This window comes from Hypanus sabinus, chromosome 9 (assembly GCF_030144855.1).
Source record: "Hypanus sabinus isolate sHypSab1 chromosome 9, sHypSab1.hap1, whole genome shotgun sequence".
Classification (NCBI taxonomy): domain Eukaryota; kingdom Metazoa; phylum Chordata; class Chondrichthyes; order Myliobatiformes; family Dasyatidae; genus Hypanus; species Hypanus sabinus.
This window is the reverse complement of record NC_082714.1, coordinates 47,035,677-47,049,494: the sequence shown is the minus strand read 5'-3', so window position 1 is coordinate 47,049,494 and position 13,818 is coordinate 47,035,677. Positions and strand designations below refer to the sequence as shown.

Here is a 13,818-nt window from a genome sequence, read left to right as displayed (position 1 = left end):
CAAGACAAACTACGAGTTACAAAAATAAGTAAACAATATAAAATATGGGTAACATGGTAACATTGTAACATTCACAGATTCATGGGCCACTCAGGAATCTGATGGCAGAGGGGAAGCAGCTGCTCCTAAAATATTGATCATGGGCCTTCAGGCTCCTGTATCTCCTCCCCAATGGTAGTACTGATGAGAGTGCGTGGATGGCCTCCGTGGTGGGTCGTCTGCCATGGAACTGGCTGATCCTGTGCACCGAGTTCCAGACAGTCAGAATGCTCTCCATGGTAATCTGTAAACATTTACTGTAGTCTATGGCTTAAAAAAACAAGCATGGGTAGACTTTTTTTTTGCTATTTTTCTTTCTTATTGCACATTTAGAGCAGTAGGGATGCCAAGCAAGATGGTGGAAGGCTCCTTCTGCAGGATGTAGGAAGGCAGGGAGACCACCAGTGTCCCTGAAGACTACACCAGAGAGGTGCATCCAGCTGCTACTTCTAACTTACCGTGACAAGGAGTTGGAGCTGGAATTGGATGAACTTTGGATCAGTGGGAATGCTGAGGAACTGAAAAACAGGGAGGTAGTTACACCCAAGGAGCAGGACACTGGTAACTGGGTGACTATCAGGCGGTGAAAGAGGACAGGCAGCCAGTGTAGAGTACTCCAGTGGCAGTTCCCCTCGACAACAGGTATACCACTTTGGATACTTTTGGGGTGGGGGGGTGGGGGGTTGGGGAAATGACCTAACAGAGGAAAGCAACAGCAGTCACATCTCTAGCACTGAGTCTGGTTCTGAAGGGAAAGACAGGGAAGAAGAGATGAGTTGTAATGGTTAAGGGAGCAGAAAGGAGGTTTGTGAAGGAGAATGAGATTCCCTGATATGCTGCCTCCCAGATGCTAGGGTCAGGGACACCTTGGATCAGGTCCAGAGAATTCTTGAGCGGGAGTGTGAGCATACTTGATTCTTGTGTCTGAGGAGTAAGGACAGAGTCCACAGAAGTGAGGCAAAGCTGCAGCAAGGACACGGACCCTGGACAGGTTCCCGAGGTGGTGGTGTTGGCTGTCTTGAGGTAAATTAGGGTGAATAAATCCTCAGACCCTGTGGGATGCTAGTGCAGAAATTACAGGGGCACGAGCACAGATATTTAAGATGTCCTTAGCCATGGGCAAGGTGCTGGAGGATAGCTAATGTTGTTCCATCATTTAAGGAAAGGCCCAATAAATAAGTCAAGAAACATTAGTGGTGGGCAAGTTACTGTAAAGTATTCTAACGGACCAGATATCCAAATTTTTGGATAGACAGCGAGTGATTAGGGATGCTCATTTTCTGATAGTTCCACCACAGGAGGTCCTGTTTTGATTGTTGTATCTGAAACCTTCCCTTTGACCTTGTTGCCACAGGAGACCCTAGCAGCAGCTAAACTCCAGACGGCATCTCTTGGGATCTCAGGAACTCACAACCCTTGGCGAAAATGAGCACTGACTGTATTATGAAACCACTGAAGATGGCAGTCAGAGGTCAGCCCCAAACAACACCCGCAGTTACTACTGTGGTTGGTTTCCAGCATCCATAACCATCTTCCTTTCTGCAGTGCAATACAAGCCAATAACTAGCTTTCCCTCTGTTCCCAGAAGGCACTTTTATCAGGGCTCACATTGCCAAAATGCTGCTCTGATATGAAAGACTGCCATTCTTACTAACTTTGACATTGTTTGATTAAAACTATAACAAGCTGTGAGCCCTAACCCAAATAAAATGATAATTGGTGATATCCGATAACTCTGCTAGACCACTATTTAAACTCATTCGGGCAAGTTTATTTTTCACCTTTATGCGCAGGTTTAATGTGCAATGTTTCACATTGTCAGGTAGATGGCAGTGTTGTAACTTCAGTGGAACAGTGAATGAGGCACAAAAACTGAAGACTTCAGGACCAAAGCTAAGATGTCACTGAACACCATAACACCCAGGATTTTTAAAATGCCCCAGAGTGAATCAGCCTGGTTTAAGCTTGCCTCTTGTAAATTAGTGGACTTTCAAGTGGAAGAGTTAGAAGATGGCATAGTGGTTAGCACATCACTTAACAGCACTAGCTGTAAGATGGGGGTTCAATTCCACCCACTGTCCAGAAGGAGTTTGTACATTCTTTCCGTGACTATGCGAGTTTCCTCCAACATTAAAAAGATGCATAAGTTAGGGTTAGTGAGCTGTGGGCATGCTATGTTGGACCACAAGTGTGACAACCATCCTGGGCTACCCAGTACAAGCCTCTGATTTCATGCAAATGACACATTCTGCTGTATTTTTTTTAATGTATACATTGGAAATAAAGCTAATCTTCATCATTAGCGTCCACTAGGATTTCTAGCTCATGATAGCTGTCACTGGCTTTTTGCACTTGTGCTGGGTTCCACTGAGTAAGCTCTGATTCTCCTTCACCTATGATTTAATCCACCAGCAGCAAGATTCCAGAGTCTTGAGCTGCCCAGCTTCCACTTGGTATACATTTAGTTCTTCACTTTAGTCGCGAGATCTGCACTTCATTTTTATGGACACCTATAACACATACTGAGTTTGCATTACTCCCTGGCTTGAGAGTAACGTCGCAATAAGGAACATGGCCAGTCATAAACAGTTGCACAACACAGAATCTCGTCAATCAGCACTTTGCATGCAATCTTCTGTCTTGGTGATTCAGCTGCTCACCTAGATAGTTAAATATCAGGAGTATACCTACATTTGCCTTGGAGTACATTACAACTGCAAAACTGCTGCACTGGCAAAATAGTGTTATGCTAATGGTATGCTACTACGTTGCCCCAATTATCATTTGGACAGATACTGGGCAGCAGACAAAGGTTTAATCAAAGATTATTAAAATGTCGAGCCCGAGAGAAGAACAACCACAGACCTGCAAAATATTTAAGACTCCAAGGTACCAATAGAAAACAGAGTTAGGTTTATTATTACTGACACGTGTTGAGAAATGTGTCACTTTAATCATACTAGAGTCAGATTAAAGAGAAACAAGTAACCATCGAACTGAAAAGGCCATTGATATTTTTGATTTCAGGGGAAAAATTCATCATTTATACATAGCATTTCAGAAACCTTTAAGCTTCTATACAATTACTCCAATACTCAAGTAATCATTAGCCAAAAGGCAACATGCAAGGCTTTTTTTAAATTAAGATTTAATAAGCAACAACCCATTGTTAAATGTAAATGTTTAATATGCACTGCTTCATCTATACTTGGATATTCTTGCTCATTTATTAGAAAAAGGGAAAAAAGTTTCCCTAAGGTTTAGATCCTATACAACAACTTTAGGAATTGTTACTTAAATTGTACCTTGAGCATATGTAAATAAATGGAAGCACAAAACAATGTGAAAACTTCCAGTCACTTTTTTTGCTTCTCCTCCGCGCCCCCCCCCCCCCCCACCACGATTACCTGCAAACTTTTCATATAGCACTGAGTCACGGTTATTTTCTTAATATGACATGAATAACTGCATGCTATAAGATAGCTTAGCACAGTTATTGATTGTGGGGATGGGAAGAAAGAAAACAAGTTTCTCTTTACATAATAGAAGGACTGAATGTTACACAAGAATAAGAGTAATAATTGTTCCTAGATTCCCAGTAATGCAAGTCAGCAAACTTCTACAGATACAACTTAATGAACAGAACAAAACATGAAACAAGACATGAACAAAAAAAAACACTGTTTCATTAACTCAAATAAATCAATGGCTCGTGGGTGAGACTGATGGCCAGGGAACTGTGTGGCCACTGTTGTCCCACAGACCAGGCCCTCATCCATGGCATTGCCTGGTGCAGCTGCCAGAGGCAGAGTGGAGTGAAGAGGTGCAGTGGGCACACTGGAGTCCGTGCCAGGGTCCTCTCCCATCGGTGTTGCTCTTCAATGTTCACTCAGTGGAAGTCGAGCTAGATTGCTTTCATCTGCAGCTGAACTAGTGCACGAGGGACTGCTGCGTATCAGTATGTACTTGCAGAAACGTGGGTCCCAGATAACATCCCATGCACCAATCTTCAGGCCATTCCTCTCAGACTTGGGCTAATATGTGACTGTATGTACCATCTTAACTACAAGTGCTATGTGCGATTATATATACTGGGTCAATGTGCAAAACATTCCATTAGCCCTTATGAGTACGTGTTAATAACAAACCTGAACTTAAAGGAATGGAATGTTTTGATTTCCTTATTTAGGCAGGGATAGACTGCTTTTGGTAGCAATTCAGAGGAGGTTTATTACTGGTACAAAATAAGGTTGGTCCTATACATATTGGAGATTTTAAATAAGGCTCAAGAATCTCAGCAGCAATGTTTCCTTTAATTTTTAGTAGTCAATGTGCACAAAAATCTTTTGTGCAAATTTTTTTTCCTGTGACAAAAGTATGTGTACACTGAATGCACACATGGCACAGTTTATGTAGGTTTACAAAATTTGACATAAAACTGCACAGAACAACAAAATAACAGACATATTTCAGTTATTTTTTTCTCTCCTCTGTCTTTGGCATTTACCTATTCTTTGTAAACTCTACCTAGACTAATAGAATTTCCATCCAATTGATAGCTTTTGATTCTCAATAACATATCCAAATGACATTCACCTAAATGCTTTCTCAGCTTGATTTTGAGTTGATTCATTAGGCTAAAACCTCGCTCAAAGTCCACACTAGACAAAAGAAAGCTTCCCCCAATGTCCATCGTCATTTGTGCAAGGTCGCAAAACTGTTCACTTTGAAGTACAAATGCCACCATTTGAGCAAAGTTTGAAATCAGTTTGGATTTAATTTTTTCTTGCACAGAACATTTGAAATTATTAAACTGTCTATTACAGTATTTTCAGCTAGAAAATCATGATATTTTAGACACAAGGCATTAACTTGTTCATCTCCAAATGTGAAGTCACAATCTGCAATTGCAGAGAAATCAAAAGCAAGCCATTCTTGTACCTCATCTTCAGGAAACCTCTTCTAAATGAACAGAAAGACTATATATGAAAGTCAACAGCGAACTTGAATCACGCTGTTGGCTTAGCAAAACTTAACTTTGTCACTCCAGGAAACTTTAATTACAACATTATTTTAGGTAACTAACCTTTTGTGCACACATCAATTTCCTTTGTGCGCTGGTTGAGAAACTTGTGTGCGTGCACACACACGCACAGCTCAGAGGGGATATAGCTCATAGGTTTCCCAAAAAAAGGAATGCTTACACTTGAGAAAATCTAGAACTAAGTGGGAGGGATGGGGCTGAAAACTAGAGAATGCAACAGCTTAGAATAAGGAAACAAACTGTTTAATGCTAGGATTAAAATGGTATGTCAGGAAGCACTTCCCCACGAAGTAGAAATCAGGATTTATTTCTTCGGAAGAGGAAATTGAGTCCTTCCACAATATGCTATTTTTACTCAAAAATGTCATTACTGTTACGAATGTGCAGCAACTCTGAGGGGCCGAAGGGTACAGAGTCGCCCCCTCCTTTTTGAGAATCGCAAGATCGCTATTAATTTGGGTCTGGGACCCAGGAAATGAGAGAGCATCCTCAAGGTTTTGGAATGTGTCCTGGCCTCAGCAAGACAAAGCCATGGATAACGGCTATTGTCTCTTGGAGACGGAATTGTGTATTGAGTACTGTACTATTCATTGAAGCCCTCAGGAGATGACCAGAGTGGGCTGGTTGAGGGATTGCATCATCCCAACCTGACTAACATCTGAGATCCCGTGAGTAAGGATAAGAGGGTCTGGGGAACAACCCCCTTAGACGCACCAGGAGAAACGCTAGAAATCCCGTGACAGCGTTTAATAGCGACAGCCGGTGGGGGCTTGCGCGTGTCCTTTTCCCTTGCCTGGGAATTGCTCGCCACGGAAGAACAGCTTTAGCTAAAGGAGAGGCCACACCAACGGAACTCGAAGGATCGAAATCATAAAAAGGAAAAGCTGGCAAGTTTCTAAAAATCTCTCTCGACTCCAACCAAAGGCTGCAGCCTGAATGAACTGAGTGACTTTTATATTTCCATCGGACAATACATTACCCCCTAGACAACGATAGAGCTATTTTTTATTGATTATATTATACCCGCACTTTTAGATTTAGTATTGATGACATATCTGTATGTTTGCATTGAAATTATTTTTGTGTATTTTTATCAATAAATACTGTTAAAAATAGTACCATCAGACTTCAACGGACCTCTCTATCTTTGCTGGTAAGTGGCCCAGTTACGGGGTCCGTAACAATACTAAGAATGACTTTCTTTGGCTGACAGCATTAAAATATTTCTGAATTTCAAAACTTCAGCAATTCCTTCCAAGTACCAGAAAATAAAACAATATTTCATCTTAATTGGAAAATAATAATAGAATGACAAAAGAAACTTTAAAAATGATTTGGGAGTTACACAAAGGTGGAGTTTTACTTACCACCTTCCGACCTTCCACATTTGTTTCAAAATCACCTATTTCTGATTGAAGACCAAGCAAAGAAATTTTTGCATCATAATCAAGCTAAGTGTAAAATAGAAAAGTTTGTTGATTATTAATATCTATCCAGCTCTAATTATTAATCATAGGTACAAACTATATAAATCACAATTTATAATACAAGCTGTTTATATATACACACAAAGCTATTAAATTTTAGAACTAAATGCTGGAAGTACTAGTTTCTATTCAAACTGCTGTTGACTTTTCGTGTGACTAGAAGGCTTGTGACAAGGTGCCATACATGAGGCTTCAGAAAGCCTGACAAAGGTGCTACACACGAGGCAGCTAGATAAGAACTCATGCTACTATGGGAGATGCTAGCATGGATAGAAGGCTGGCTGCCTGGCAAGATGCAGAATGGGAAATGGAGGGGGGGGGGGTTCTTTTCTGGTTGGTTGCTGGTGACTAGCGGTGTTCTGCAGGTGTCTGGTTTGGGAACCCTTCTTTTCACATTACATGTTATTGACCTGGATGATGGAATTGATGGCTTCATGGCCAGGTTTGAGGGCAATACAAAGACAGATGGAGAGGCAGGCAGTATTAAGGAAGAAGGGAAATCTACTGAAGAACTGACAAATTAGAAGACTAGCACAATGGCAGACAAAATATATTGCAAAGTAGTGTGTATGGTCATGCACTTTGGTAGAAGGAATAAAGATGTAGACTATTTTCTAAGGGGAGGCAATTCAGTGGTGAGAAGTGTAACAGGATTTGAGAGCCCCAGTATAGGATCCTCTGAAGGGCAATTTGCACATGGAGTTGATAGTAAAGAAAATAAATGCAATGCTAGCACTCACTTTGAGGACCGGAACATGAAAGCAACGATGTCATGCTGAGGCTTCAAGGCATTGCTCAGACCATACTGGAGTACTGTGAAAGATGCTGGGGGAGAGACATGCATAAAAGACCAGTTTTTTTTTTGGGAGGCTTTTAAAATAAAATTTAAAATACTGGCTGGTATTGGAGAGGGTCTAAGAGGATGTTTATGAGAATGATCCTGGGAATTAAAGGATAATGTACAAAGAGTATTTGATGGATCTGGGTCTGTGTTTGTTGGAGTTTAGAAGAATTAGTGGGGACCTCATTGAAACCTACCAAGTATCAAAAGACCCGAATGGACTAGACAAGGTGAGGATGTTTCCAATAGTGGGAGAGTCTAGGACGAGAGAGCACAGCATCAGATTACAAAGATATCCCTTCAGAACAGCAATGAGGAGGAATTGCTTTAGCCAGAGGGTGGTGAATCTGTGGAATTCATTGGCACAGACAGTTGTGGAGGCCATCAATGGGTATATTTAAAGTGGAAAATTAATAAAAAGATTTAAAAAGTGGAGGTTGATAGGGTCTTGATTAGTAAGGACTTCAAAAGGTTAAGGGGAGAAGGCAGGAGAATGGTATTGGCAGGGAAAATAAGTCAGCCATGATCAAATGGCAGAACAAACTCAATGGGCTGAATGGCTTAATTCTGCTCTGATACCTTCTGGTGATTGATCACTCATTTAAAAAAATGAGTTATAATAAAAAAAAGTAGTCAAAGGTAATAAAATACTTTGCTGAGCACTCCAAAATCTTCTTCCCTTTATTTATGCTATTTTCCATACAAGTGGCTCTCCTAAAAGCATTTAAAATCGCTAGCTACCTCAAAAAACCTCTTGTGTGCATGTCTCTCCACCAGCATCTAGTACCTAACTAACTGCCTTCTGCAGGTAGAAACATCTATCGATATTTATTTGCTCACTATTTTAAAAAAAAACATCAGGTCTAGTCTTGCCATAAAGGAATGACAATAAAAGTTTGGATTAAAATTTATAAAATATTGCAGATACTAGGGCCTGCTGAGAGGACATCCGTTATTACCCCTCCCCCGCAACATTTTTCGGTTCTTTAATGGAAGTGCTGCAGAGAATGGAAGAGATTTACTAGTCTTAAGAACGGAATGCCAAGCAGGATTCCCAGGCTCTTCTGCAGATGCTCCACCAGATGACCGTTAAGCAAGAGTATGCTTTGAAATAAAGGCTCAAGGCCAAATTTTAATTCCAGACAGTCAACACTCAAGTTTCTACATGTTGATGCTTACAGTACAATTTCTCACACCTCCCTCCATCCTAACAGGCACTCTCTCACTGGTTAACTGGTAGTTCAGCAACAAATTACAAATATATTCCAATCACAGCAGATCCATCGCTCACCTAATTTGATTTGCTTCTTTTCTTCCCTACATCTTACCACACCTATCTACAATAACTGTTCTTCATTTGCATTTTGATCCCACTATCCAACTCATCCTCACTTACACCTGACAAATCTCTCTGCTCTAGAAAGGCAACATGAGATTTTAAACTGTTGTTAAGAGCTCAATAAATACAAGGTATGCCCTAATCATCCCGGTGACTCTGTGGCACTGTTCTCTCTCAGCTAGAGGTGCACGATGTGCAATAACTAAAATGCTCCCATGCACAAAGCCTTTGTTGCCGAGCAGCAGGAATAAAGACAGACAAGAAAAAGTTTATGAAACACACAAGATCATAATCTGAATCAGGTTTAATGTCACTGGCACGTGTTGTGAAATTTGTTGTGCAGCAGCAGTACACAATACACAATACAGCAATACACAATCAAAACTAAATGACAGTAAATACACTTAAAACATTAAATTAACTAAGTCATGCAAAAAAGAGTAGAGAGGTAATGTTCACAGGTTTAATGTCCATTCAGAAATCTGATGGCAAAAGTGAAGTTATTTCTGAATCATTGAGTATGTGCCAAAGATGGTCTTTGCTGTACCACATTTCATTATACCCTTCAATTAAATAAGTATGATTTTTCCACTTTCATTCTAAATATTCATAGTATGCATATCACAAAAAATATTTAAAGTGCTTTGCAATGTCAGGCCACAAAAAATTCCTGCTTAGAGCAATGGTTGGTCCATGCTGGAGGGAACCTTGATCTGCAAAGCTACTATTATACATCTGATGACATCTGAAAAAATGATATTCCTTCAGTTGCTCCACTAATGTGGAGACCACAGACTTTACTCACATCTTTATTCAATAATGTCTGCAAAGTATTCCACAAAACAAAATCTTTTGCATCTGGCAGATTATTCAGCTGGTCTTCAAAAGTACTCTAATAAAAGGAAAAAATGTAGCAATAATTATGAAATCATTAATGTTTTGTTATTTACACAGCCATCCCAAAATAATACCTAGCCAAGCACGTCACTTTTTCATATTAATATAAAGAAAGAATAGCCCTCAACTTGGCACTGGAGTTTCCAGAGCAACGTCTTTTGATGGTGTTTCCATAGCAAGCTGATCTTGTTTTTCCGAGGCCGAGTTGCTAGCTCGACGCTCAAACCTACTTGGATTTGAACTTAGGAACCTTCACTCCACAGTCCGGTGTTGATATTATCGTGCCACCAAGCAGGACAATATAAAGACAAAACTGACCCAAATTGGAGGTGAGCTCAGAGCTGCGCTAATACTTTGATCACCAGAAAGAAATTTCTATAAAGGAGCGGTAGCAGTCTGAGGTACATTTCTTAAGCAACAGAAGAGGATACCTCACATTTCTTTGCACTTTGCAAGAGATAACTAACTGGGTCTTGTGGGTGGAGAACAAGTTGAGCAAGTTGACCTTCCATTTACCACTAGCATGCAAACTTGGGTGCTCTTCTGCTTGACTTACAACAACCTCATAATTGGAGGAGGCAGACTCAATTGTGCAGCTAGTAGATAAACTGCCTCAACTCTAGTAACCAGCAATCTCTGCTATCATCTGTGTGAAGTTCATATGCTCTCCCAATCCAGTCATGGGGTTTTACCCTCCTGTTCTATCTTCCTCCCAGACCCCAAGGATGTGCAAGTTGGCCACTGTAAACTACCCCAGTATGCAGATTAGTGGTAGAATTTAGGGAACTGTACAGGCTGGGTACAACAATGTGGCATTAGTCCATATCATGAATAGATCCAATTGGGTGCTTGATAATCAGTATAGATTTAGTGGGCTGAAGGGTCTGTTTGCCCGTTTTATAATTCTGACTCAACGAACTTCCCACACTAACACATCTACAGCGCATTAAATTAGGGGTTCCAGCTTAACTGAAATTATGAGGAAATTGAAATCACCCACTTATCTGCACATTTGACCATGCACTTAGCCTGCCTATCTTTCTGCTGATACTTTGCATCCTCTTATCTAATGCCACCAAACACTCGGTTCCTTTAGGTCACTAACATTAAGCAGTACATAGTCAAGATGCTGGCACCAATACCTGTGGCACCCCATTTCTTATAATTTAAGAATGGGAAAACTACCCATTTATCCTGATACTACATTTTCTATAAATTAGAAAATGTTCCATCCATACTATTACCCAAAATGTCATAAACTCTTCTCTAACACAGGAATCGGTCCATGGCATCTTTTGGAAATTTAAGCAGACTATCTCAACTGTGTACCATTTTTATCCATCCTGCTCAAAATCCTAAAAAGTTCCTAACAAGTCTGTCAGGCACACCTTCATTTTCATAAAGAAATTTATGCAATTTGTAAAAGTGCTTCTGCTACTTCCTCGATATTAGATCCACCATGTCCTCAGTAGCAGATGTTAGGCTACTTTTCTGACTAGAAGGACTGAATTTGTGATTCTATAATCTATTCAGACCCCTCAAGAACCTAGTAAAGGAATTTTGTAAGATAATGCAAGGCATCTTCTTTCCCTTGAGACACTTCTTAAAATCCTAGAATGCAAGCCATCAGTTCACAAGGACCATTTATCCTTCCCCACCAAATCGTTTAAGTATCTTCTTCCCAGTGATTGTACCTGTATTAAGTCTCTCTCCCCTTTTCTAATTTGTTATTGTGATGATTTTACTATATTCATCTGTCAAAATACTGAAAAACACTTGTTCACATGTTGCTATTTCATTGTTTTCTGTTATTAATTCACCTGCGTCATTCTTTAAGAGATCAATACAGTGATTTCCAGTCAAATGGGACACATTGGGACCAGTACATTTTGGCCAATTAAGCAGCTATCCAAATTAACTAAAGTTTCATGGAGATAGTTAAAAAGGTATAAGTAGTCAAGCTACCATTCAACTGAGTGACAAATTATGTACTTAAATGAAAAACAGAAATTACAACACTTGATACTACTACTGCATTATAAAACTTAGTCCCCAATAGTTATTGATAGGAATTAATCCTGCATATACTGTGGTGTTCTTTCCTTCAACTATAAATGAACAAAATCAGCACAGACCCCTGGTGTAAATAATGGATTATCTTCATACAATACTTCAATGATTGCATTCTCCAAATGTTAGTTTTCACTCTAACATTATTAACTTGTTGAAATAGTGAAATTGTTTCATTCCCCAGCAAGTTCTTGGATCACCAAACCTAAATGCTTGAAAGAGCAGTGAGCAAGAGTTTAGAATTGTCTTCCCACTCATTTCTCAACCATCGATAACAAAAATCATTGCTTTATGAACAAACACCCAGAACCAACACGATTTAAGCTGTTTTAAGCAGTGTCATGTTTAACAGCCATACAAGTGCACGGAACCTATGCTAGTTAGAAACTTGACGGTAACAATCTCCTGCCCCAATTAAGTGGCACAATGTCCAAAATGAAGTGAATCCCAGCTACTTTCTTGATTAGTTATTGTTCTTTAAGAGTTGGCCAAAATAAGCAGCTGTCATAATTAACCAATGGCCCAATTAACCATAATCTACAGTATTTATCTCAAGGTTTTATATATACACTAGAAGGCCTAACTGTCCATTTATATTTTTCACTGCTTTGCTTCCATTAGCTACTCTCCATCCACCCACCCATCTCCACCCTGCCATTTTATATTTTTAAAGCTGCATTGTGAGGAGCCTCAATAGCCATGGCTATCTCCTTAAGAGATCAAGAAATTAATTTGAGTCCTGCTGAAGAGTCTCAGCCCATAATGTCAACCGCACTCTTTTCCATAGATGCTGCCTGGCCTACTGAGTTCCTCCAGTATTGAGCATGTTGCTTGACCTTCACTCCACTGCTACTAACTCACCATGTTTTAACTCATTACTCCGAATTCCTTTTACATCACCTTTCTTCCATGAACCATAATCTTCAAATCCCATTTCTTTCTGATATCCCCACTCCTTCCTAATCCACAAGCCATGGATGTCAGAGAAAATGCATTGTAGATGAAAGGACTGCAAGAAGTGATGTTTGTTCACATGTCCTTTGACTGGACAGGGTGTGTGATAATAATAGGTCTCAAATGTGACTGCTAACCCAATCAATGCAGCAACAATATGCCCAAATTTTATTGCCATACAGTACTAAGAGACCATTTTTTAAAAAAAAGTACTACATTTTTGTCCTCCCTGCACCCCCCACCCGTCCCTCCCCCAGCAAGTCTAATGTTGGTCTCAACTGCTAAACAACAGCAGTGGGTCAGTTTTTAAATCATGATAAAATGGCCTTATGAGATAAAATCATCCCCATGAACACATCTCCACTTATACAGTGGATTCAAAGGGAGACATGATGGCTCATCTTACAAAAATTCACAATATGTTTCATAGCAATACCTCTCAGTGAGAAGGATCCAAGCAAAATATCACTGAAAGTTCACATCTTACTTTCTGCAGGTTTTGCAATTTTCCAGACCCAGAAAATAAATTTGTAAATTTAAGAAATAAATATCTAGAATCAGTTATTTAAACTTAAAACTGTATACCAAAGATAACACTAAATACAACTTGCATACAGTTCACTGTTATATAACAATTGTTATACATAACTAGGACAGATGCTTGCACAATTCTCAATGCTATGGAAATTATGGGCAATTTTTAATCCAAACATGATTATAGTAATCCAACCCCATCTATCACTCCAAGTTAGAGATTATAAAGTTAGTTTCCAATTCTTGTTTTCAAAATCATTTTTATTTCACTGTTACAATATTGTATCACAACTTTAGGTTACATAAAAATCTTTAGTCGTCTTTGAATATCAAAATTTTTACCTGTTTCTATTCACAACTCACCAATTTGCGAGTCGTTTCTTCAGTGTTTCGTGCTTTGCTTTGCTGTAGCTGCAAGTATAAGAAGTTTGAAATTTAGCTTCACAGAAAGTTAAAGCAAATGGGGATTTAAACAGTGTCATAGTGCTAACTACTTCTGGGACAATTCATACTAAATGAATATATGTGCAAAGATGAACTGCAGAGAACAACATGCACATTAAATTTTGTACATACCTTTTTCTCATTCTAGCATACGTTCTGATTTCCAAAC

At 39.5% G+C, this 13,818-nt stretch overlaps 1 protein-coding gene across 1 annotated transcript in view; it reads right to left on the bottom strand.

The window, feature by feature from the left end:
- LOC132400049 (uncharacterized protein C16orf96 homolog) overlaps positions 1 to 13,818 on the bottom strand; it is a 39,578-nt gene that overhangs the window by 12,708 nt on the left and 13,052 nt on the right. The window contains exons 3-5 of the mRNA XM_059981135.1: positions 13,569 to 13,616; positions 9,556 to 9,642; positions 6,451 to 6,534 (exon numbers count right to left, since the gene is read on the bottom strand). Coding sequence (XP_059837118.1) covers positions 6,451 to 6,534; positions 9,556 to 9,642; positions 13,569 to 13,616 — 219 coding nt within the window. The remainder of the gene's footprint in view (positions 1 to 6,450; positions 6,535 to 9,555; positions 9,643 to 13,568; positions 13,617 to 13,818) is intronic.